Consider the following 27,177-nt stretch of genomic DNA (forward strand, 5'->3'; position numbering starts at 1 on the left):
GACCCGTCATACGGCGTTATTCCCTTGTTGCTGTTCAACGTTCTTTAATTTAAAGCCGCCTAGTTACAGTCAGCGCGTCAGAACAAATGTTTCCTCGAGGTTTATAGCAGCAAGCGCTCCTCTAGATGAACTTCATTAATGGTTACAGCTCCCAAGTGTGGTCTCTTCCTCAATGGAAACAAATGCTGAGCGATGGAACAGGATAAACGCTTGACAAAACGCTTCTCAATTAATAATTGATGCAAGTGCTATTATCAGTGCGCTCCATTAATATGGGAACAGCAAGAGAGCAAGCCAAAGCAGTAGGTGAACCCCAGGTCGTGTAAACCAATGGATGTTCAGCTCATACCCTGCTTCCTCCCTCCTCTTTTATAGCCAGTTAAGAGTTCAACATCCAGTCATGTTTGTTATTGCGTGATGCCGTTGAATGTAGTCGGCTTGAAGACAGCCTCACATTCCTTTGCCATTCCTGGTTTTGAAGAATACTCGTGCAGTACTTTAGAAAAGCTTTCATGCGGTCATTAAAGATGGCGATGCAACGATGGTCATCAAGGAAAGTGCTGCTTAAATCCATGAAAGATGAGCGGTTTCACAGCGCGTCTCTTTGATGAATAGATCCAATCAAGGGAGCAGGTTGTCTATTTTTGGACCATTCAGATTCAGCTCCTCAATAACGCTGCTTTCATTCTTCCTTCCGTTGTTTTCAATGGAAGCCAAAAAGAAAAAAATACAATACGAATTGGATGTGCTGTTAAGGATTTGGTGGACTTATTACTGGGTAAAAATTATTTGACTCTGTAAATCTTGCTGCTGTAGAAAATGAAAAAAAGCTGCGGTATCAAATAGTTTAAATGTTGCTTGTGATGCTCTGTCTAACCTTTTTTCAAAATATATCAAGAACTGAAATGCTATCAATGGAACAAACTAGTTCTCTTTGTTCAGTCTACTTTTCAGACCAGGTCACGCAGCCCTCAGTGGTCTCGGTCCTGACTCTGCCTCGATTTTTTTCCTCTATCGGTTTTTGGGGGGAACCAGAGAGATGCCTCCCCCCATTGTTTGCCAATGTAAGCCATCATAACCTGTTATTTTCAGTAGTACAGTACATTCCAACGCATATGAACACACCAACCACACACATCCGAGATGCATAGGTCAGTAGTTTGCTGAGAGAGAAATAAGGAAAAATAACAAGAGCTAGACACATCTGTTTGTTTCTTAATCCTATCTTTTTCTGCAAAACTTGCACATGATCAAAAATATAGTCAAAATTTGTGTCTACACCGAGCAAATGGGAGCAAAGTAGTTAACAGTGTCCCGTGAAAAAGAAGCATATTCCCGTTTTATTTCAGCCGGATAATCTCCAGGAGGTAGCAGCAGCTACGGTGGTCTGAAGTGGACAAAAAGAAAGTCTGCCTAAAGAGGGATTCATAAGAAAGGATGAATATTTATCAAAGTTAAAAAAAGTGATATTTCACTTAAAACACCAGTGTCACAGATGCCTTCATTGTACCCTAATCTAATGCTGTCCCCATCCCGTTTCAAGAGTCCATATTGCTAATAGTTTTTGCGCTCCCTTCTCAAAACAGACGCCCTTGGTCCTGACCACGACACCTAGTTCCTCACCAACACCAACACTCTTGCTCGCCTTTGAGAGAGTGTGTCACACATTGCTATTTATGCTAAGTTGTGCTTGTTAGTTATGTTTTGGTAGGTTACTTTCTTTATTTTGACAGGGTTCAGTGTGTCTTCCTGTTAGTATCTGGTCCGTCTTGTCTCATCTTGTCTCTCTGTTCCCCTTATCTGCCCCTCTGTGTTTCCGTCCTGTGAGAGTGCGTACTGTCTTGTTGTCTAGCCGGTGATCGTGCCTCATAGCCTGACCAAAGTCAAGTATTTTGTCATCAGCCCACATATCATTGTGAGGTTTTGAGTTCTGATTCCTTCCTTGAGAGGCGGTTTTTGTTGTATTTAAGTGGCGTTTGAGTTGAACTGTGGTTTTTCCTATCACCCTCTTTTTTGTTGAACCATTTTTTGGATTTAAACTCTCATCTGGTCTCCAGCATTTGGATCCACCTCTACGAATGAGCGTGACAGTGTGGTTCTCTCAGTTGTAAAATCAACAATTTTCCTAAAAAAAAAAAAACAATGAGGAGGCCTATTGTTAAAGTGAGGATTGCAGAGAGGAAAGCTGCCTAAAGATACTGTGTGTGCATGTGTTTTCAGGGGTGTGGTAGCAGGTACACTCACACTGTAGAGGATTTCCACCCAGCCTTCCATGGTGATGCACTGGAACACAGTTAGCACTGCGAAGAGTATGTTGTCGAAGTTGGTAATTCCAAAATTGGGTCCGGTCCAGTACTCTCTGCACACAGTTCCGTTCGGACACAACCTGGCTGGCGGCTCCACACCGCAGGGCCAGTCTGCTGCTTCCTCCCCTGGAAATAAGTTCACGTCACATCAATACTTGACATCATCGATTCATCTTCTGTAATTATAAACAGTTCATGTTGCAGATGTGACTGGTGTGTAAAGAGCCATCTCTTGTTTACAAGGCAGCTCATTCATGTTCTCAGTGGGACCTCAAGCATCATCCATAGGACTCACAGGCCTGTCAGTCGCCCTGCCACGCCCACCTTAATTGATTGCTCTCAACGAAAAGCCATTGACCTGCTAACCTAATCCTGGTGAGTGATGGCGCTGCCTCACTCTGTCCACCTTTACTGCAACACGTCAAGTTGAAGGACAGAATGAAGGTTGACTGCTGAATTTACAATCTATTGATGTTTTGGTGAGGTTTTCAGGTGCACACTACTTCTAACATCGTGATGTGGTTAAGCTTATCTTCATGCTGCAGCTGGTAGGATTGATTCAAAATTCTTTTAGAATCTGAAATCATACAGTACTATAGTACACACTTAAAAAACAGAGCTCAGGACATCTCCTGGGCTCTGGGATCACATTTTTGACCAATCACAGCCTTGCTCAGTGAGGGGCCTGGTTTAGAGCAGTGAATCTTAACCATAGGGCCGAGGCACATGGTTGGGCCACGAGGGCCTCCTCGAGGGCCACAAAAGTTTACTTGTCTTTAGGCCGCGAGACGCTCAGTTTTAATGCTACATTGGTCACATATGGCAGCAGCAGTGTGTCACTGAATTGACTTGACAGTTGCAAGTCTGTGATAGTTAAAATCTATGGAGAACACTTTATAGCGATACTTTTGTTTACACTTCATTTATATATTATATTGGAGTTTAAATAAAATATATTCTTTTTATTTTATGATATTTAGACATGGTTTTATTATATTTATTTGATTAAGAATTGTAATCAGTTTTTTTTTTTCAATTTTCTCAACAGTTTCCATAAAGTGTATTTTTTTATTTTTTTACTTTGATAATATGACTTGCCCCTGGTTCTGCTGCTGGTTGGACTTTTCAATGACAAATAAATATCTTTGCGATGATCACACGGTTTCATGTCATTTCGCAAGGTTTTGGTTTGTTTACATCTAAGTAGATTAAATATGGTTATTGTTCAGAAATGAAATCAAGAAGAATGAATCAGTTCTATTACTTGAATGGGCCCCAGGCCCATTTGTTCGGGGGAAGGTGGGCCCCGAGATCAAAAAGGTTAAGGACCCCTGGTTTAGAGGCTTCTTCTTTTCCTTTCGGCTTCTCCCTTCAGGCAGTGGATCATCCTCCTCCATCTCACCCTGTCCTCTGATTCCTCTTCTCTCAAACCTACAAACCTCGTGTCCTCCTTCACCACCTCCATAAATCTCCTCTTTGGCCTTCCTCTCCACCTTCTGCCTGGCAGTTCCAACCTCAACATCTTCATCTACCAATGTACTGGCTCTCTCTCCTCTGTACATGTCCAAACCATCTCCATCTAGTCCCTCCGACTTGGTCTCCTAAACACCTGAGCACATGTGCTGTCCCTCTGATCCTATCATCATCCTGCTCACGCCCAGAGAGAAGCTCAGCATCTTCATCTCTGCTACCTCCAGCTCTGCCTCCTGTCTTTTCCTCAGTGCCACTGTTTCCAAACCATACAACATTGCTGGCCTGACTGCCTATAGGTATTCCAAATATACGTTCCAAAAGGTAATGGACCAGAAACAAGCCAAAACATGCATAGACATCAGCAGGTCCCTTTTGAAATGGAAAGAACTCTGGGATTGTCAAGGCCAGAGACTTAATAATAATAGATGATCAATACTGCAATATTTGTTGTGAGGTAATGATAAAAATAAATAGCCTTCCCTAGACTGGAGCTACAGACCACGGCGTCAGACACTGCAGAACCGCCAGGGTACTTCCCCAGTTCAGACCAGACTGTGCCCTGACCACTGGGAGTCATGTGTTTCTCCAAAGTAACTACAGTACTGCAGTTTTAGTGGCTACGATATGAGAATAGTTTGCACTGAAACAAATCATGCCAACCAATGGAGAATTTAAATGACTTTCCTACGCAAAGTAATAATGTTTCAGCTGTAACAACCCAGAGAAAGACACTGAGCTGGAATTATGTCTCTTGGACGGGCAGATAAACTTCGGCTCAATGTGCCAACTGAGATTCAATTACAAATAAATCCAGTCAAAAGCAATGCAGAATCCTTGCAAAACACCCATCATCATCATAGTTACTATTAAAAACGTATGTATAACCAAACTACAGCAACAGTTTAAGAATTACAGGGGGAAAAACAGTAGTAATTATTGGGAATAGAAACAATAATTACTAGGCATTTATGGAATGAAAATAATATTTTCAACAAATATTTCTGTTTTGTTTCTGTTCCCTCCTGTTATTGTGACAGATGACTCTCAGTATTTCTGAAATATACTGCATGTCACTGTTTCCCCCTCCCCCCTTTTTTGAATCCACGTTGGATTCAAATTGTATTTTAAACAAATTCAAGCGAAGACATTCATACAGACTACAAAATATCAGTTTCTTCAGTAGTAGTCTGGGCTTCATACTGCATGTTCTTAACTCTCTGGTAAATGTATCACCATAAGTCAGTTGTGTGAGTATGACGTCTCTCTATGCATTCTGTCGATTCTGGTGGCACGGATATTTAAATTCTAAATAGCATTAAGTGAGTAAAAACAAAGACACGCTCATTTATCTGGGAGCGCTAATCTGGTGACACACACACCTGCGACAGGCGCATCATGAGCAACAAATTTGAAATAATGAGGGAATCTTTACTGCTGTCACAGTTCGGCAAGTGGAACAGAATCCGTATTCCACGTATTCCCTGGAGCTCTACGCCCACTTCACGGGGTGAGTGTCGGGGGGGCACCACAGTGCGCGAAGAGAATATGTTAACAGTGTTTGAAGATGAATTCTGTCTCTAACTGGTCTGTGCATTAAGACACACTATGCACCCACAAACAACATTGAGCAAATGCTTCTGTCAGCATTTACAAAAGGCACCGTAGTAGACTGGTGGTCGTGATGGGCACAGACTGGCTGCTTCAGACTTCTGAATGTTAGTCTGCTGACGTGTCAGTTTTTGGTTTTAATGTACATATTTTACCTTTACCTCTCACACCCGTTCTCACGACGTCCTCAGAGTTGATGTGGTGTGCTGAGAGTGCACACACTTTTCGTAAGTCAGCACTCCAGCTGGAGCACCCTCCCTAGCCCACCTTATCTCCGCGCTTGAACTTTCATTGGTTATGAAGGAACAGCAGATAGAAGCGCTGCACAAGCAGGCAGCCGCTGTGCCGACACACTTGTCAGCAGATGGAGATCGGAATAAAGAATGAATGCATTGAGGTGAACTGATGAATTGTTCAGCTGGTGTTTCCTAAGGCACCAAGTTTCAACAATGATCAGGCCCAAGCCGCTGACATCTCTTTGACCAGAAAAATGAATCCATGACAGGTGCAGCGTCAGCAAAACATGCCTTCAGTTGGAGAACAACGTTTGTTGCAACTAGTCTGAAAAGTCAGTTGAACAGAAAAAAGTCATCACCAATTCATTTTGAATTCCTCCTGCTGTACAGAGGTGGAGAGATAGAACATCAAGTGTGAGGTCAGCATCGACCTTCTCCGCCAAGAGTGTAGGACAATTCTTTCTCCCTCATGACACCTACACACCTTTCTTTCGAATGACAAGAGTATGGATGATTGTAAAGACCAAGAGACTGAACAAGCAAGTGGATAAGTCAGGCTCACTCACAGGATGGAAACAGAGGAGTGAGGCAGAGCAGCACCAGGGGCAGTCACAGATGGACCAGTGACTCATCTCTTCCAAGAAACTGAAGAGCCACAGGTACAATAGGCTGTACCTTTCTTTGCTTTACACTCATTGTGTTGTGCGGCTTTCTAGAAATCCATCAAATCCCTTCAGCTGGAGATGGTGCTTTACACCTGACAAGACATTTGTCTTACAGTTTCACAGCACAGAATCAGCCACTAATTGAGACACTTGTCACCTTCAGATTTATAAATGGATCCACCACTCTTGCACCTGCTCAGCTGAGCTGAACCTTGCTGGGTTTGTGTGTCTATAACACATCTGCTCACGCCACCAGCTCAGGTGCAGCAATACACACACACACACACACACATCTACAGTATAGAGCAAAGAGGGAAGGTTTAAATCACATGCAGTTGAACTACATACTTTAGCTTTATAATAGTTTGCTGTAGTTAAAACTCAGTTGTTATTGTTTGCTTCTTGTAGCTTTGATACTCAATCTATAAACTGTAATTTTGGACAGCAACATCGATTGTTTTATTTTTCTTATATTTCTTATCATATATTTGCATCAGTTTGACAATAGCACAATAAATCACGATGGCGGCCATATTCAAGTTTTTATATCACCTTATTTAAACTAAACTTCTTTTAATGTCTTGAAAATATTTGTATAAGACTTTCAAATACACACACATCTACGGAATATTTATCTATATGTCTATATATTTTGTTTCACAAACATCATATGCTCATTTATTTCATGCTTTAACGTAAAATAAGCATGGTGACTTTAAAGAACTCCCATAGTAACACCGGTAATAACATGTGGAGAAATTGCTTCCTCAGTTTTGTTTCTTTTTTTTTTCAAAGTGAAAGGTCTAAAAGGTCATTTTGTCAAATGGGCTTGCTCTCACCTGTGTCGATTCTGAAGCAGGTGGTGTGAAACTTGCCCATGTAGAACTCCACACCGATGATGGCGAACATGACAATGGCGAAGAACAGCAGCAGGCCGATCTGGAGCAATGGCACCATGGCTTTCATGATTGACTTCAGCACAACCTGGAGACCTGAAGGACAGACAGACAGCGTCAGCAAAATGTACTATCTACTGATGAAAGCCCTTGTAGTTTGGGGCAGATGAATTTCTAGATTGGTGGTTTATGGTTGTGACTTACTGGGGATTCCAGATACCAGTTTTAGGGGCCGCAGCACTCTCACCGCCCGTAGGGTCCGTAGGTCAAAGTCGGAGCCAACGGTGGCCAAGATCCTGAAGGTAGAGAGGCGCACATGCAGTGTTCATTAAAAGCGTCAAACCCTTATCTGATTTAATAACACAGGAGTACATTCAGTCATCTCTCTGAATGAGTCTGTCGCTGCAACAGCTGAGAAGAGGACTCTCCGCCACACAATAACCAGGTTTAAATCCAGATCCAAAAGTCTGATCAAGTGACAGCTACAGTATATGTTTATGGTACCAGATACAAAAGTGCTTCAAAGTGCCTCTTGCAGCCCGCAGTCTCTATCATAACATGTTCTTTCTGAAAAGATCCTGCCTGTCAAATAAGATTACCACATAGATGTGTCACTAAGCAACAGTGCTAAATGTTAATCTGTCATGCTAAGAATGAGCTGAGTGAAACATTTAGTTTCCTGGGAGCTTCATTTTTGAAACACTTTTTTCTTCTTTATTCATGCTGTTTGAGGGTTGCGGAGCAGATTTTACAATTGGTGGGCAATTACGTTTCCTAGGGGTCCACATTAAAAACTGAGACCGCTGGTTGACAGAATGAAAGGCGACAGGTCTAAAGAGGGTCTTAGATATAGGCTGCATGATATAACAAGGAATGATTCAAACATGTTGATGATCTGCCCAATTGAGGAGTCTTTGTCTCATGCTATAAGAATGATAGATCGATGTAACACGCTGCGCCCAACCCTCCGCACTCTCATCAATGGAGCAAATGAGCCAGTGAAAAACTTAAGAGTGTTTTGTTTCTTAACCTGATGCGCCTCTAACTCGACCACTCAGAATCACAGCGGAACGATGGAGTGTTCCTTGTCTGGCCTGCGACACCAAAGACTCGGAGCTAATGCTATTGTGACGTCTCACTTGAAACCTTCATTGACACTCGTGGATTATCACACAAAAAATAGATATTACTGCTATGAAGCAGTCTGAGTGAATTAATGTTAAAGATGTATCTGTGAACGCAACAAAACAAAAAATGTTGCCAAAGAAGGTAAGTAAGCAACTGGATGTCAACCATTACACAGCTCAAGTCAGATAAAGTTGACCAAATGGTTTTCCTGACAAAGAATATGCGTTTGGAATCTGTCTGTTGAAGATGAAAATAGTTGAAATAGTAACAGCTGCTGGACCTTAATCTGGCTGACTAAGCAGACGTGATCTTTTCTTTTGTGATTGTTGTGCTTGCATTTATATTTGATGCTACTGAATGTTTTGGTGGACTTAAATCCTGTTAAAATGCCATGTTGATGAAAGATAATGGTCATATCTTCACTGACATTTTATCGAGTTCAGTATCAAAAATACCTGTAATGACATCAAAATTGTGGTTTCATTCTTAAAAAAATAAAATAAAATCATGGTATGATATTTTGTCATACCGCCCACCCCTTCTTAATTGTGACTTAAATATCATAAGACAAGGAGAAAGGCAGGCATTAAATATTGTGGTGCCAGAACTATGAACATGTGAATACAGTATGAAGGCACTTTATTACAACATATTTTTTTACAGTATCTTATCTTGTACTTGCCCGCTACCTGTACAAATGGTTGAAAAAACGTCATCTACATGCCATTTCTGTAATAACCTCAGTTTAATGCATTTCACTTGTAGCTGCAGACACTGAATGGCCCATTTTGAGCGTTTCTTGTTTCCCTTTATTACAAGCCGCACGCCGAAAAATGTCATCTGTGTCCTCCAGCAGAGACTTGCCTTCAATAAAAGACACTTTTTAACAAGTCCCAGTCAGAAATATCAGATATACAGCACAAGGCAGTCACTTATTGCTCCCAGGATACTAGTTGTCATGGCAACAAGATGAAGCAAAAGTACAATTTTAAGGTATGAGATGCACATAAAAGCAGATTAATGCACTGGTTCATAATTTAATCTCGCTCTCTGACTGTGACTGATTTCCAAATGGTTACTGGTATTATCTTTTCCTGAGGGAGTTTTATATTTCTCTGTTCCCTGTATGAAATATAAATGCTATCAAGTAAATAAATGAGTAGAAAGTCAAAAGCCAATGAAAGGGAAATAGCTTTCTTTCCATACATGTGGTCACAACACAAAGTTATCCATAGCCTGCACACATTTATTCTGGTTCATCATTCAAATATACACTGGGAATTAACTCGAGCTTCAAAAGCAAAAACACCTTTAATATGATCCTGACTATGTGAAAAGATCCGGTGGAAACAATAAAAAACTGTGTGTTGTGTTAATAGTGAAGCGCAACTACGCTAGAGAAACTGCTCTATAGTACACCTTGTGAATTTTTCAGTTGTATCTAGACTTGTGTAAAAAAAAAATATTTATATATATATATAATTATTTTCAGATGGTTTTTCCAGAAATCGCTGTGCGTACACTTTAAGAGTAGCTTAGGGAATGTTGAAAAACATTTTTTAATTTAAATTTATAGTCTGACCGAGCCAGTGTCGCAAAACATTCCCCCTCCAATGGCGTCTCTCATGAACTGTTGTCAAGTGAACTTTTGAGTCCAGTGTTGATGCTGAAGTCTGCCTTCAATGTTGCATGATGGCACAGATGTATGGAGTCAAATGTTTGCCCTCCCGCGTGACCTTCAAGAGGAGGGCTTGGTTTGGAGAGACAATGATGAGCTCTCATCACCACATCACTTCAGATGTCCCTTGGTATGTGCAGCACCGTATGAGGACTTACTTTGCACCTTATCAATCGGGCACCCATCATGATCGGCCGATATCGGTGTGATCGGTGAAGGGCAATCACTGTCTGTCGTTGCCTGCCGAAGCTGTCTCAGTCTGTCATGTAACGTTTGCATCCAGCAGCATATGCTCAGGAGAAAGGCATAAGAGTTTTCGGGGCTCATGAATGTGAAACCGCTGGTTCCTCAGCAGCAGGTTGTAAGCAGATAACGCTGAGCAAACCCGTCGCGACATTCACAAAGCTAAGCAAATAGACCAAAAAAGAATCAGTAATTTCACCCAGCCTTTCTCAGTTGACGTTCTAAGACGGAACCGACTGAATCCGCTGCTGTTTTGGGTCGAATCCAGTGTTGGTTAGCCACCGGAATCTGAAACTTTTACAAACGTCCGGAGTGGGAACTTTCATAAACACACTAATGGAAGACGACCTCTCTCTCTCTTTCTAGCTCTCTCTCTCTCTCTCTCTCTCTTTCTCAGTGCGTAAATATGTCACGGACATAGTAAAGTCTGCTAGAGCTTCACCAAACTGTGACGTCAGTTGCCTTTGACATTCTTAAAGCAAAGGACCAAAGTTTAAACCGTCTTACATTTGAATAAGTTTATATTTATCCAGCCACTCTCCACCTTCAGTACTTCATTGACATTTATTGTAAGCGTATGTCTTTCTGTTTTGTGATATGCAGTATTTAGCACCCGTATTTATCGTGCATAACCCTGTAGTGATTTGTGAGTTGGGGAGGATGAAAGCAGATGGGGCTTTTTTTCAGTAGTGATTGAATGATTGATTGAATCTGTGGTCAAATCTGAGGGGTCATTGACAAACACGATAGTAACTCAATAAAATGCACTCGTTCTGTGAAGTTAGTCCAACATCCTTTATCACCCTGCCAATGAGCCTGAAACGTAAAACTCATACTTCTTATGCTATACACTTTCATCGTCCTAATGTTGCACATTTAATCAAGTGACTTTCATCTTCGCCAAAAATATAATTCCATGTAAATCTGTGGATGATTTCTCAAAGCTGACAACTCATCATCATCATCGCAGCATTCAAACCCACTGAGACCTGAAGAAACAGAAATGATGAATCATCCATCTTTGCTGTTTTTATCCAGCACAATCGATAACTCACTTTGTTCAGATAAGCGAGCGCATGAATGTGTGAGTGCGCACCGGAGGAGTGATGTGACGGCTGTGTAGACAGACAGTCGGGCACACAGTTAAGATTTTTAATATCCCTTTTTCATCACCAGGATACACCCCGACGGACGCCAGGCGGTGGCACAGGAAATATGGAGGGTGATTGCATCCTCTGTCACACACTCCAGGGCCCATAGATGCACTTGAGTGGCAGAATTTTTATGGCAGTTATGATGGAAATAGAAACTAAATAATACTGTGACATAGAACAAACATGTTCCTGATATAAAATGACCTCTTAGGATGACAGTGGATCACACACACACACCTTCTCACACTGTAAACTATCGAGCACACATTGTTAATGTTCTTCAATATTGGCACGAGCGCACCCATCATCATGTGCACTAATATTTAAAATCTGTCTCCTGTGTCATGGTCTGTTTGGTATGTGCTTTTATTTTGTTGTTGTATTTCCTTGTTGTTGTCCCGTTCTTCTTCTTGACAGGTAATGACACCCAGCTGGAAACCTCATCAGTACACCTGTGAGCTTTTATATCCTTCCTGGTTCCTGGTCTGTGGTGGTGTCATATCGTCCGTGCTCTGATGCTAGTAAAGCCTCATATTATCTTGTTTGTTTGGGTTTTTTTTTTTTTTTTTAATATGGCGCCGATATTTTCATGTTTTATTGATACTGGAAAGAGCAGCTGATGTGTTCTGAATTAGAGCCACAGATTTGTCACTCTGTGGACAAGAACTACAAATGGCATTTTAAAGGCCAAAACATGTTTGACAAAATAAACTGTGTGATGAAACTCAGGTGAACACACTTTTGGATTGCAGGCACATCTTTATGTTCATTGAAAAAAATATGTTTACTTCCTCCACTGAAATCTTTATTTCAACTACATTTATTAGACAGAGGCTGCGAAATCATTACACCTTTTCCTTGAAACAGAGCAAGGTTCACAATACTTTTTCCGGTGTTTAATGCTTTTACACAGATGAAATATCACACTCTACATTTAGCTTTATTGGCTAAAATGAACATTATTATCATAATAACTATTTTCATTTTAAGTATTTATAACAATACTTTACAGCTATATATATATAAACCAGTATTATAACAACGTATTCTGCAGCCAAACAGCAGTAACATTAATGGCAGTTACAGTGACAAACCATCAAGCTCTAACTTGTTTAACAGTGTCTATAACAAGATCTTCAACTGTTGCAGTTGAAGATCTTGCTGCAGTCATGAGACGTGCAGTGGTGGAAGAAGTTCCTCCATCAGGCTATCTTTGCAAGACATCTGCGTTTAATTGCCTTGAACTACTTAAGTGATAGTGAGTCTGTTGCAGTGTAGTGTCACCACTTCTAGCATTTATGTTGCCCACATCCTGGATGATACCAAGGAGAGGAAAGCAGTGAAGGCATCAAACAATCCAATTCACATTACCCTCTCTGGTCAAATCTACTCCTCTAACCCACCATTACTACAAGACTGATGAGTCTCCGTGAGCTGGCATAGGAGACAAATCACTGTCGTCCATCGGAGAGAGAGAAATGGCATGTTAGATCTTCCAAACACGGCGTCAGGTGTCTGTTCATCCATGATGCAATGCGACTGAGCACTCATTCCTGCCCCTCTGACATAATCGGCAACGTCCTGTTATTTGTACATTTTGCTAGAAACACTGATTTTCAGCTCGGCATGTTCGTGCACATGACCAGTGGCTGTGAAGCAGGCATTAAAGCACAGTAATGTTTTCTGTTGAATTCCTATGAAGAAAATTTGCTTCAGAAATACGCAGCTATTGCATTGTTAATATTTTACGTTACGTTACAAAAATCTATACCACTCTTTTTCATTCTCTCCATTAGTTTATTTTGGGCAAGTTTTTCCATCTGTATTACTGGCTAAGATCTTAAGATTAAGATTAGAAAATGTCCAATGTGATGTATTTTCATTTCCTAAGCAATCAAGTGTGCAGCTGCATCTGTTTGGTACAGTATTTGTCTTCCTGAGAAAACAAATACTGCCTTGCCAGTAACAGGTCTCTGGTTCTTCCTTTAACAAACTCATTGCAGAGGCACACATTTGCACAGAAGAACATTCAGCGGTTGGTGTCACATGAAGCTTTGTTTCAGATTCAGACTAGAGCTATAGTTTATCCAGGAAAAAATGGCTTTGTATGGCTGTCTGAGTAAAATAAATGTAAAAGTTATGGACAGATTTGGATAGACTCTTCAGGAAATTAGACAAGGGACAAATGGTTTAAATGTTGGGCATGATCCAGATCACAGTCTGGATCCAGGGTTTTTTATATCTACTTTTTTTTCCATTGGAGGATTGTGGTTGGGGTGCGCATGCTCACGCAGCAAGCTTATAATCCGGACTGAACTACTCTGACATGCGCAGTACAATAAAATGGCCTGTTATTAGCCAGAAGTGTAGGAGAAGAGAATCTTCAGTCGCATCACTACCTCCATCCATTTGTAAACAAACCACCATCTGTCACCTAGCAACGCCAACCAGCAAAGAGTATTACATAACTCCACTTATTTCAATCTGCATCTTGTCTAAGCCATTTTGTCACATTATTTTGAAACAAACAATAACTATTCTTTTTCACTGTTTCACAAGTGAACGCATGCTGAATTTGCGTTGAATTTTGATGTCACATGAACGTTCACGCTGTATAAAAGCGTCAGTAAAATTGACTTACTGTAGCATTGAAATAAATACACAGACCTGGTTGAGAAGTTGAGATCTAGCTCACCAACTGTAGAGGTACATGTGAGCCTTCAGATGAACTATATCTGCCTCCTGTATCTTTGCATCAGAAGCAAGGAAAGAGGAAAAAGTCCATCCCGGTGGAGTCAGACGAAGCACTTATCCAGTGACGCTCACACCACAGGAGCCCCACTTAGGCAGCAAACATTTGATGCACATACATAATCCGCCCTCAAATGCTGAATGGACAGGAGAATCTCAATCTGCTTTATTTAGGAATAAATAATATATAAAGTTGAAAATCCTTAATGAATGATCGTTCAGGGTAATTCGCCGCCAGCTCTCCAGCTACGTTGTTTATTTCCGCTACTTCTGTTAATGGCATCCACACGATGGTTAGCGCCGTAATGTTCGGGGAATAAAGATCCCAAAGGTGACATATTGAGAAATGAGAGCGAAGCGTGGCTTTCCTGTGAGGCCGAGTGCTGTGCTTTAATTACGCGGAGCCTGCACAGCTGAGCCTGCCGCTGATTGGCTTTTTCACACATCCAGCGGCAGGTGGACGAGCGCGGGAGTCTATGATGCTAACAAGCTGAGTGTGTTGCTGCCTGAATGCCACCCACTGCTGTGACTGTCTATATAACGTGTTATGAATATATGTTTTGACCGTATCTTCACGCAGCACTTTACAGCTCTCAGTGTCGCAGTGAATGACCCATGGGAGAGCTTGATTTATCCACCACAGCAGCTGTTTCAGCTCAGACGATTGATCTTATGAGCAATTGGCTTCCAACTTAAATGATCAGTGATTTTCTAAACATCTCCAATAGCCAAATATCACAGCAGTTCTAACACAGACTGCTGCAGTGTCTGATGCTGTGACCTTGTCATGCCAAGTTTCCACTATGGGCCCCGTTTGCAAACATTGTCGGACTAGGCTGCACCAGCTGCCTGGTATATGACACGTAGCAGTGCAGAATGAAAGCACTAAACTGCCTGAATGAGGATTGTTGTCTTGGTTCCAAGCTCAAGCATTATTGGAAGCATCTCATAAAACTTTTATGGGGGCTAGCTAATATTTTTTGTGCTGAGTCGTGCCATCTTTCTGGTGGTCATAGTGTTGGAGTCAAGACTACCAAGCCTGAGGCCGAGTTGAAAATGAGACCAGAGTATACAGAGACCAAGACCAAGACCAAGACTCTCACGGCCTGAGACTGAATACAGAACAAACTACTAGTTTGTTCCAGTGAAAGCATTTGTGTGTGTCTCTATTACCTTTCTATATTCAGTCTTGTGGTCTTGGAGAGGGCAACATCAGGTCACATGCTTGAGTCAAGTTTCTTCCTTCCTTTAGATGGGCAACAGGCTGACTGAAAGTGTCTACATTTGAGAATAAGTGAACTTGATATACAACTAATTTTATTTATTTATTTTAATATATGCTCTTGGCAACACCCAGCAGTGAACAGTCGCAGGAAATCCTGCTCAGACAACCCCCGCCAACCTAAAGTAGTTGAAAACAAAAAAGACTAGCTAGCAAACATAGCCAATATTTAACAATTCAGACCTCAGAGCTGGAATAGCTCCTGCCGTGTCCACTTAGATACTTCCACCAGTAAATTTCAGGTCTCACCCCTCGCTACCTGTCACTTCTGAAATTTGCCTTCTATTGTTTAAAATAGAGTTCATTTTATGTAACAGCTCAAACCCATCATCCAAATATTGTTTCCTTTCTCTAAACATGAGCGCATTAACATGGGCAACAGGAGATCAGGGGTGTAATCGGTCACAGGCCATTACTTGCCCATATTAGAGCTCATTGTCCCATTTCATCTCATAGGAAACAAGCAAACCAATCATGAGTCAGGCTTCAGTATGTCACATCCTGTCTGTTGTGGTGTGTGTGTGTGAGCATGTGTTTGTATCGATGATGATGCTGCGATGTGAGCGGACAGCCGTGACAGAGTCAGGAGAGCAAACATTTCCTGCAGTACATGAAGACAGAAGGGGGCACTTGTGGACTCATATGAGCTGCCAGGCACACTTGCAATCAAACATGGCTGCTGCTGTACCACTGTGTGTTTAAATTAGCAGCACAAGCGCACGCCTGCTATGTTGACCCTTGACAACATCCGTAACAAACAAGCTACAGTAGCTCCACAACCTGTGACCAAAGATCCACCAGCACATGGTGAACATTTATGATCGGCATTTTAGGGACATTAGAGAGAGATGTGGGACAGGAATGACGTACCAAGTAAACTCCCCACAAATCTGATCAAAAGCTTGACAGAGACCAAACACGTATCGGGGTGATGAGTTGAAATGCATCTCCCATTCATGGAGGGAAATATTCCGACTCGATCGCAGCTATTGTTAGATGGATGTTTCCCCTAAGGAAACCTCTTGACAGGATCTTGACAGGAATGAAATCGAGGACCAGAGGAATCTTCTCTAGTGCTCTCATGCCGTGTGGAGGTGACATGATGTCACACTTGGATTGCATGTGCAGATGTTCACTGTATAGGCGAGGTATATCAGCCCAGATGAAGCCTGACACTTTATATAAGCTTGACCTGCTTCTATAGCACTTTTCCGTTCTGTCTCATGTGCATGGCTGAAACGAAACTGAGATTTATTTCGCAGCCTCTTATATTGAAAGACATATAATAAAGGTGTCAGATTAATATAAAGCCAGACAGTAAATATTTGACAGTGTGTGTCCTGGAGCATTATAGAGCCATGGAACACGTCTGCACTGAGCTATATTCATCTGTAAAATCAGCGATGAGTCGGATGACACTTTGTTGGGGTTTGTTTTCTTTTCATTTTGTTTGTGGCTTTCGGTGCTGAAGAGACTCTCTTTGCCGGCTGGCATGCTCAAAGCCAGGCTGTCACTCACAGACGGACGATCAGTGGGGAGATCTGTCTTTCTAAGAAAAGTCCCTAATGCGAAGCCACCACTTGCTGAATTTGGATCCTGTCAGTGTCTGTCAGGAGAAGATTGTTACTGTTTTTACAAATTTGTTCTGCTGGACTTTGTCTTGACAGCCCCTCAACATTTCTCTGATGCCACCCTCATGTCAGTCATGGGGCCTCTAGTCACATGTTACAGTGACTGGACCTTTTTGTAATGGTGAGATTTCGGTTTTATAAGTCTTTATTTGTACTTTTTATTATGCAGTCGTGATAAATCTCACTGTAATATTTGACACCAGAATGATCAAATATGAGTGGAGTCTGTCCACATGAGCATAGGCATCAACGTGGACATGCTCCAACAATGAGAATCTTGTACTTCTATCTTGAAGTTTTTATTTTCTTTCCAACCTAAAGGGTCTGGAGCTCGATTCCAGCCTGAGGCTACTCTTGGCGTGAACCTGCATCCATTCTATGCGGAGTCGGTGTGTGCCTGTCAGGCTTCTCCCTGGGCACCGCAGTTTCCTTTCACAGGCCAAAATCAAACTGAGGCTAATTGCCGAGTCTAAATTGTCTGTAGGCGTAAGTGTGTGTTTGTTGGTCTAAATGTGCCCACTGAGGGACTGGCGACATGCCCAGGGTGCCTCCCACCCGAGCAGCTCAAGTTCTAGTCACTGTACCGACATGAAACGGGCAGGAGCAAAATCTGATTTTTTCTTCTCAGGCAAAGTTGAACTGCTTTGTGTTAAGTGTTATAATACTTTATGTCACTTCTATTCATAGTCATCTATCAGATATGGATTTTAAAAATACTGTGCACTATAAGATGGTTCCAACTTATTTGTTTCAGTTGTCAAAAAACTTCTTGTGTGAAGTGAACCATGTCAGAAAACCAAAATGTAAACTGTAAACTGCTTAGTCTGACTGTGGGAGAGAAATTTCTCTCTAGCATCAGCTATGCACTACAAGTAAACACAAACTACTGTTCAGACGTTCTCAAAACCTTGTATACGATCATGAAGTGTAACAATGTGAGTAACCTGTTGATTGTTTGCAAGGAACATAGTGAACTTGATCTCAGCTGTGTTGACCCGCAGATGTGTATATGTGTCTTTTACCACTTTTGTTCTGGTTGTTTTGATTGTTAGTTTTCCCAAGAAAGTCAGAAGAATTCTGGGTATGAAGGGACACATAGATCACCACTAAACCATTGTTGCTAAGTACACACACAAACACAAAAAAAAAACAATTCTGTTATGTTCCGTGTTTTTCGTGTGCTTTTATTTTGATATTTCCTGTCTGTGTTTTCCTTTTCCTTTGTTCCCTCCAGCTTCATGCCAGCGCAATTGGAGCTCGTCCGATGATCAAGCCTCGCTTATTTCTACACCTGGGTTCCAGTCTGCGCTGCCAGATGGTTGTTCCACATCCTCCGGTAAAGACCTCCTTGAAATCTACGTTCTTTGAAAACTTTCTGTTGTGCTTGTCATTTCTGCCGCTTCCTTGTTTTTCTTCTCGATATTTTTCTGCCTTTTATAGCCGTGTTGTGCGTTCTGCAAGAGTTTTTCTTACTTTTGTCTTAGTTTCTCTTGTTGGCTTTTTCTTCCTCACATGCGTGTTTGAGTGTTCCACCACCAGTGTTTTTTGTTGTTTGGGCCTCGTGTATGTATCCTAGTGCGGTTTTGATTGTCCCTGTCCCTTCGCCTCTTTTCTGTTTTCAGGTTTTTCCCCGTCCTTGAGTGTTTCTCTCGCTCCACGTTTTGGATAGCGACGTCTTTAGTTCTTCCTTTCCTGTCTGTGCCCTGTTATTTTTGTTTGTATATTAAATATTGTTGAAACTCAGCCTCATCTGTGTCGAGTCTTCTGTAAGCCAGTTACTATCTAGCACTTGGGTCTGTTCACCTGAGCCAACCATGAGAAATTCTCTGCTTTATTTATCATTCTTGCAAAAGAAAGAAAACAGACTCCGGAATATTACATTTAATGGAGAAACTGGTAGGTTTCAATCTAGGCCGAAGCATGAGGATGCTGATGACAGCTCCATGATGGTGACAGTGGTCAGCTGTCGCTATGACGCTCTGATTTTACCATTTAAGTTAAACTGGATAATCGGTGAGCACGATCGCTGTGTTCAATTTAACAATCTGAAAAGGCTCCTTGCTACCTGCCAGCTTCACATGCTCTTCCTCTACTGACACTTAGAGAGCTCACGGCGCCACCCCTTGTCACGGAGGTGGCATTACTCAATAGTTGGGTTCACACACACCACTGCATGTAAAGTGGGTGAATATGTTACAATCAGACTAGGCAGCTTGATTGAGCTATTGCCTCTGTCTCGCGACTCTCTGCATGTAACCATGGTCATTATTCTGCCAGTCAAGTGTGATCTAATGTCTAAGGTAAGTCTTCACAATGGCTCTATTTTCTCAACATCAATAGCCAGAAGGCTTATTTACTGACCAGCCTTGTTTACTGAGATGCCAGACGGCCTCAGGAATTCATGCTTCCTGGTAACCAGACATCTCCTTCTCAACAGCGTCCGATCGACAGGAGGAATGAGACAAAGTGAAGCTGAGTGACAGCTAAGTGATCGAAGCGATGGGGACTGAAACCCATACAAAGGAAGAAAGAGATAGATCTTGAGCTCATTCAAGCAATATTGTCCCATCTGTCTGATGGCTCAGAACGGAACTGAAGGTCTGATATCAAAGACGTTTTACCTTCTGCTTGCTGTCTTCATGATTTTGAATCAGTAAGGCAGAGCAAGTTTGTGTTGTGGCTTGTAATGTATTTTACATTGTTCCATCCTTCATTCCCAATTGCTCAACAGGAACTCGGGTTGTCTTTGTAGCTGCAGAGGAAATTTGCAAACCCAATATTAACACAGATGAATAAAAGCGCTGTGTGAACGTTGCAGTCTCATAATTGCCTGAGTTTCCAGCGTCCAGAATAGAGTCATTTCATAAAATGGGAACAGACAGCACTTTCAATCAAGCGGTCGATATCCGCTGCGAGAATGAACCCATGTGGTCAGTGCAGAAGGAATCGCCAATAAATCATCTGATGCGCACGAGAGCCGTACACGGCGCTGTTAAATGAGGTCGTAATCAGCCTGCACTCATTAACGCCGAGGGTAAATCAAGACACGCTGTGGAGCGACAAACTCCTCATAAAGTGTTGATGGATGACGGTCTTCTTTGACGGAAAGCTACAGTGGTCATGACGCAACATTATGGGACGATGTTGTAAACACATACAAGGATCTAGTAGCACAGTATTTATAACCAACAAAACAACCGTGTGAAACACAAAAATATCTTTTTAAATCTGTCTCGAATAAAGGGTGCAATGGATGTGCCTGCGTGCTCTGCTTTGTTTTAGATCAGATGGACTGACTGAGAGGAACGAATATTGTTTTTAATGGCTGCTTAAAAGAGGTCAACCGTGAAATATCATCTGATGAAAAAATGAGAAAAGGAAAGGTTACGCTGCATTAATGGAATACAAGGACTAATGTGATGCCTATTTTATCCTCGCAGATGTTAAAAAGCAAATGTCTTTTTCAGTGCCACTCCACATTCAATGGATTAAGCGTGCCTTACTCTTTTATCACAGAATAAATGCATTTTTATAGCTAGCTTCCTGTATGAGGGTTGAAAATCAATCTTTCAAACTCTGCAACCTTTTATCATTAAATAACTTCTACAATTTTCCTAAAACATAGAGATATATCCCTGTGCTGCTACCATCTATTTTGGTCGCCAGTGCTCACTAAACCCAACCTCATGAAACTCACTTATCACCTGAGTCACTGGTTTCAACTCCTGGTTTAGATGTAAGTGATTTGAACCCCATTACAGTACAAGCTGTTCCAAAGGTGAGGCTCAAACACTAACAAGCATTTCTTCTCGACAAGGGGCCCCACTTCAGAACAGTCCTCTCAAAGATCAACATCCTTCTTTGGAATCTCAATGAAAACCAATCAATGTGATGTCATCCTTGATCATCCTTTCATTTTTATATTGAGGTGACATTTCTGTTTTTTCCCGTCTGATACAACATGAGATTTGTCCAAGCTGAATATTTACATTTGTCATCATTAATAATAGCTAAACAAGCCAGTGTTGAATCATGTTTATACAAGGCAGAATCATCGGCTTTTCACTTATTATTTATTTATTTTTCTTTTAAATTCATATTATTCTTTATGTTGTGGATTTTCTTTTCTGTTCTCTTTTTGTCCTGCTCGGGCCTGTCTGCAGTCCTAAAAGGAGGATTTGGCCTATCGATGTACCTGGGTGAACCACTGGACTCTGACTGAACACCAGAGTTACAATTTCTTATCTCAGTTCATGAACCATTTTATTTGGAGTCAGGAATCATACCCTGCAGCGATATGACATTTTCAGCGAGTCACTCAGGTGAGCGCAAGAAGACTGTTTGAAACTCACCCAGCCGAACGGCACTGCTGCTGCTCCTCCTTCTTGTGAGGAGCAGTTTGACCACTGATAGCTTGAATGTAGTGGAATTAGAAACTTTGTCACGAGCTGCATCTGTTCTCTATTGTGTCAGTCGAATATCTTGTGATGAATCTGTTCAGATTATTCAGGTGGTAGACACTGTAAAGCTCTGTCAGACTACAACAAAGTCATTGAAAAGTTATTATATTATATTATATTATATTATATTATATTATATTATATTATATTATATTATAGCAGCTCACACCAGACTCCTGAAAGTTTCTCAAACTACTGTCATAAATTTAACTCACCTTAGTTCACAAACATGTTTGCATAAAACCCTCAAGACCACCTGAACACATGGGGACAGACTCATAGTGAGGTCAGCGGTGACCCACATAGAATCTGTCATGGCTCTCAGGTTCATCGGAGAGTTGGATTTTATGTCAGTAAAAATGCTAATGTGTCCCTGTGTAAGACTCTGGATCCGACTACAGCTCAAATAAACTCTGGCTTGTGGTGTGTTATTCAGATTAATCTACACATTCTCACTCCCAAGGCCTCAAGTAGCGACTATTTTCAAGTGCACTTTTGCATGATACATTGACAATGAATGACGGCAGGCGAGGGGGGATTAACTGGAGCGGTCATTACCAATGTTCCCTCTGATTTCCACGTGTTAGAGCAAACCCTCAAACGCTCACAGTGGTTCCTGCAATTTTGTCCAATCACTGTGAATTCCCCCAAATTCGACCAATCACATAAGTCTCCTTTAGCCCCTCCCCCCTTAGCGATGCCAAACGCTCACATTAGCCTGCAAATATTACCAACAAGGTTCACAATCCGGACGTGAATGATTCTGAATTGATTCTCGAATGACCAAATTTGGATTGTTTAAATGTACAAATGGAAGTAAAAGGCTGAACTCACTCGTGCAGTGCACCACCCTCCGCACACCAGACAGGGTGGATGTAAACAAACATGGCTGACCGCGAGATTCATCTCTTTCCGCGCTGACACATTACATACTGTATTCCTGACACATGGTGTAACAGATCACCAGTAACTGTTGCTGAGCCACTGAAAATTGTGGTCATCCACACACAAACATTCCCCATCTTTACCTGTCAGATCAAAATCAGTCAGTCAGTCTACGCCCTCGTGAGGACCTCCGTAACAAAACAAGGGGCTGGGGTTTGCACTTGAAATACTCACTTGCAACTTATACTTCCTTTTTTTCAATCTGCCACAAAATCAGGCATTTTTGGCTGTAAAATCCTGTTCTCTTTTCACTGATTCCTGTAACCTGGCAACTGACAAAAATGAAGGCAAAGTTTGATCCTTGTTCTGATGTGTTGTGTGTAAACATCCATTATCAAGCAGGTAATTTTCAAGGTACCACGGGGCTTCTAAAAGAAGTAAATCAGAGGAAATTCAGCAGGTTGTTTTTGAGGGGAAAAGCCTTTCACACATATATATTTAAACGTGGGCACCAACACACGGAGCTTCATGATTAATTTCATTCAATAGCTCTCTATTATTCACACAGCGGCAGCAGCAGCACTAGCGATCCATCTTCCGCTTGCTGGGAGCGCTTCATCTCATGAAATCTAAGAAGGCGGCACTACAGAGCAAGACCAGTATACACAGGCTCATAAGAGCATCATCCACACGTGCACAACAACAACTTGTCAACAACATCATCCAGTCTCCTTTGACAGCCCCCTCCCTCATCCTTCCACTCCCCCTCACTTTATTGTGCCGGTGAACTGGAGCGGGAAGTTGCTAATGCAGGACCGCTGCCGTCCTGTTAACGCCACCTGAGGACACGAGGAGCCTGATTGACTTAATTCCAAAGTACAACTCGCTAAATAGCTTACGCAGACTAAAAGGTTGTATATTAGGTGGAGAGTTTTGTGGATGGCTTACAAAAAAAAGTTTGCAAATGGAGAAGCCAAAGGGAGAAGCCAACACTGTTTAAGAGACGATTTTTTATCCATGAACGGGTCTCTGAGCAGACGATGTAAGCAAGCTTACCGTGCAGCAGGAATGAAAAGAGACATGCAATAAAAACAAATACAACCGTGAGCACAGCATGCTAGAACTTCAGAGAACAGCAGGCGGGACCCTGGAATACTGTTCAGCAACATTTGATGCTGACCAAACTGAAATAAAACACATTTTAAGAGTTGAACTTGGCCTTCACTGCTCAAAACCAAACCTCAGGACATTAAGGAAACCATCATCCATTCGTACCTCAGACACGCCAGTTGGGGTTAGCTAGCCTGAGCTACTTTTGTCCCAATATTTCAGAGGGACAGTGTCAGAGCTTGAGGGGCCCCAAAGCATGGTCCCTTGGAGGGGGCTCGTGCCCGGTGGTTACACAGGGAGTTCCAGTCTAGCCAGGCTATATAAGTTATGGTTCCTGACATGACATATCTGCAATATGTCAAAACTCATCTAGATGACTTTAAAAAATGGAATATAATTCCATCATTCTTTCGATCCGATAACTGTGTTACGTTGTAATTCGGGTTACCGACTGTCCAGTCTGTCGGTTTGGAGCAAGAATTTGGACCACAATTGGATATGACAGAAGCCTACGAGTGTCCTCCGAGAGGTTCAGGTTCTGTTTTGTCGGCTAGTTTCCTCAGCTGTTCGAGGGCAAACAAGATTTGCCTCCTTTAATTACTGGGGACATTCCTGCGAGCAGAGAATATTGAAATCATCCAGACGTGTTTGTCTGTTCAAGCTTTTCCTGGAACGCCAAAACACTGCAATGTTTATTAGACCTACAGCACATTTCAGCGTTCTCAAGACCCATCTATATTTTAATCAAGACTCTCTTCCTTTTAAACACCATTTCCTCATACCACGTAGAAACCACGAATAAAGGTGTGTATTTCTGTGCTCACGTGCTGTCATCATGGACATTCATGCGGCTGTCAATCACAGGTGGCACCAACCCCCCTGAGGTTCAGGACCAGCTGGCTGGAATGACACGAATCATGATCTCCACTCACATCACTGCTTTCCTGTCATGAGGGGACAGCAGGTGTGAGTTTGTACATCAAGTGTGTGGCGTGAGCAGCTAAAAATATGTCGTCAAAATTGACAGAGAAGGAATAGAATAGAATAGAATCAAGCTTGATAACATGCAGCATCAAGAGCATTTGGAAGCAGCCAGAAAGACAGTGCCTCAGCCAGAGGGAGACTCACGGCATTGAGGACAGGAAGGGCGGAATGGAGGAAGATATATCTTTGTCAAGTCTGTGAATAAGATGGGAGGAGCAGTTGAGTCATCTTCCAGTTATCAGGTCGCCCCATAGAAATCTTCAGCTGTGTAGATGTTGGGACCTGTGCGGAAGCCCTTTAGTGTGCAGTCAAGACCACACCAACCGAGTCAGAGTCTTCACACACCTTATTGGTGTTTGGGCTTCCTCCTGATTTGTGGCAACACTAAGCCTTGGGATAGGCTCACCAGAGGGGGCAGAGCAACAAGGCGCTGAAGATTCTGGTGGGACTCTCAGGGACCAGCAGACAAATTAAAAATATCAAACCCAAACACCCTTGGGAGCGCTGCCCCACCTCCTAAGGGTGTCGAAACATCAGCAGCAGACAGCTCCCAGGTGAAGACCCAGCAAGCAGAAATATCCTCATATCTGTGTGACTTCAAACCACAAATTATGATCAAGTACAACTTCATAAGTCCCATTTATTCTCAAGAGAGTATGTTGAGGTAACATACTTGGTTAGTCAGCACTATCTCCATGCGGTATTTGTTTTCATCACATCACACACACACACACACATCAAGCATTTTTCAAGGCAATCTAACCATAAACAAAAATCAGAGTTTGAAGTGAAGAGGATGGCGAAATATTCTCTTAACTCGAAAGGTCAAGTACGACTCCCACACAGCTGCATTTCTTAGCTTCTACTCTTCAGACATTTTCGCTTCGTGTGGGAGAAATGATGTTCCACTGATGTGGTCTTCACACCCGCTTGACAGAACCTGCCAAATCGGAGCTTCATATATGTCAGCAGCAGTGGAAACTACCCTGTCGCCATAGAAACAACAACATAACAATGCTTCTTTCAGGTTGGTAGGTGATGCAGAGCAGCTGCCTGTGATTGTTATTGGACTGATGTGGGAGGGAGCGAGTCAAAAGATTTCACCACCTATTGCTGTTTGTTTTGTTAATTTGACTCACGGGCACATGAATTGATTTGACAGCAGAAGACTCAGAAGACACAAGCAGGTCCTATGTAATGCTTGTTTCCACTTAAAATTTTGTTTTTGTCGTTGCTATAGTTTGCCAAAATTGCTGTTTGATTTGAACAGTAGCACTGAGACAAAGACAAGGAGCAGCGTTGGAAGAGTCAGAGTTGACTTTGGGAGTGACGGATAAGGATGAGATGAAAAACTAGTACATCAGAGGAGCTGCTCAGGAGAAGCTTGGTGACAAAATGATGGAGGCCAAACTCCAGACAGATGGTTTGGACATGTGATGAGGAGAGACAATGGACATGTTGGATGAAGGAGGATGAGGTTCATGAGTGTGATGAAGGAGGACGTGTAGAGGTTTTGTGTGACTCAAGAGGACGATCAAGATTTGGTTATGGTTTATGGGGGAGGCGGTGAACTTGCTGTGGCATCTCAGATGGCAGAAGGGTTCTTCACTGAAGCTGGATAGTTATACCACTGAAGTCACACACAATCTGAAATGGATTCAATATGTCTTCTTGATATTGAATAGGAAGCCAGACATAAATTCTACGTTAAATCAAATTCCTTGTATCCAGTCAACTTGAGCTGAAGCAGAAACACTTTGACAGCAAAGAGCAAAAAGAATGAACATCTTTTAAGGCCTGGTGGACGCACCGCTACTTTGATGATGGTGTGGCCTGTGGGATTTGAATTTTGGGTTGATAGCATTTGTGGAATTAGCCCCCCCAAAAAAACCTAAGACTTTCATGGACCAACACAATATCAGTTTGTCCCATCAGTTGCCTCCCTGAAACTACTGGTACAGTCGCTGAAGGAAAAGTTGACGGGTCAACATTAATTCAAAAAGGTTCTGGGGCATCTGAGGCAGCATCAGCTTTTAAATGTCATCTGAAAGTTGGTCGCTCTGTGAATGCCATTGCCAAAGAAAATGTGAAACAGAGGAAGCGGGGGAAAAGGATAAAAGACTCAGAAGAAAGAAGCACGACAACAAGGAAAGCAGAGAGAGAGAGAGCAAGAGTGAGAGAGGCAACAACGGTTTGCTCAGTTCAATCCAGAACAGCAGACGTGGAACATAAGCTTCTACAGCGCCACCCTGCAGGAGCCACGGACGCTCTGGCGGTTTTAAAGAGGGAGATTAGAGATTATTTGTGAGCACACATGAAAAATCGAGCTCCTTGTGAGCTGCTTAAAACCGACTATGCTATAGCAGTTTCCCTGCTCTTTAAATGGTGTTCACAAATCATTTCAATCTTATGTATGTTTGCCTTTTTCACGTCTCCCAAACTACCCGAGATACCTGTGTGATCTGCTGGTCATGTCTTATCTACCAAATCAAACATAAATGATTGTCACCTTTTGCCCTTATTAGTGCGAGAAACTCCAGCTGTTTTGGGACTTGTAGTACATGAGGAGGCAGTGCTTTTTCCAAGCAATTGATGATTTTATGGAAACGCAGTAGGCTATATACCACTAAATTCCCACTTGAATGCGGCCTGCAGGCCTCAAGTTTAACACAACAGCATCACAGGAA

At 42.1% G+C, this 27,177-nt stretch overlaps 1 protein-coding gene across 7 annotated transcripts in view; it reads right to left on the minus strand.

Annotated features, from left to right (window-relative positions):
- The window catches only part of cacna1bb (calcium channel, voltage-dependent, N type, alpha 1B subunit, b), a 102,568-nt gene that overhangs the window by 56,527 nt on the left and 18,864 nt on the right, over window positions 1–27,177 (minus strand). For all 7 annotated transcript variants that reach the window (XR_008412940.1, XR_008412939.1, XM_053849216.1 and 4 more), the window contains exons 4-6: window positions 7,389–7,480; window positions 7,128–7,280; window positions 2,245–2,432 (exon numbers count right to left, since the gene is read on the minus strand). Coding sequence is in view for 5 of the 7 variants with exons in the window: in XM_053849216.1 (XP_053705191.1) it covers window positions 2,245–2,432; window positions 7,128–7,280; window positions 7,389–7,480 (433 nt within the window). In the remaining 2 variants the exon portion in view is untranslated. The remainder of the gene's footprint in view (window positions 1–2,244; window positions 2,433–7,127; window positions 7,281–7,388; window positions 7,481–27,177) is intronic.

This window comes from Synchiropus splendidus, chromosome 1 (assembly GCF_027744825.2).
Source record: "Synchiropus splendidus isolate RoL2022-P1 chromosome 1, RoL_Sspl_1.0, whole genome shotgun sequence".
NCBI classification, from domain to species: Eukaryota; Metazoa; Chordata; class Actinopteri; order Syngnathiformes; family Callionymidae; genus Synchiropus; species Synchiropus splendidus.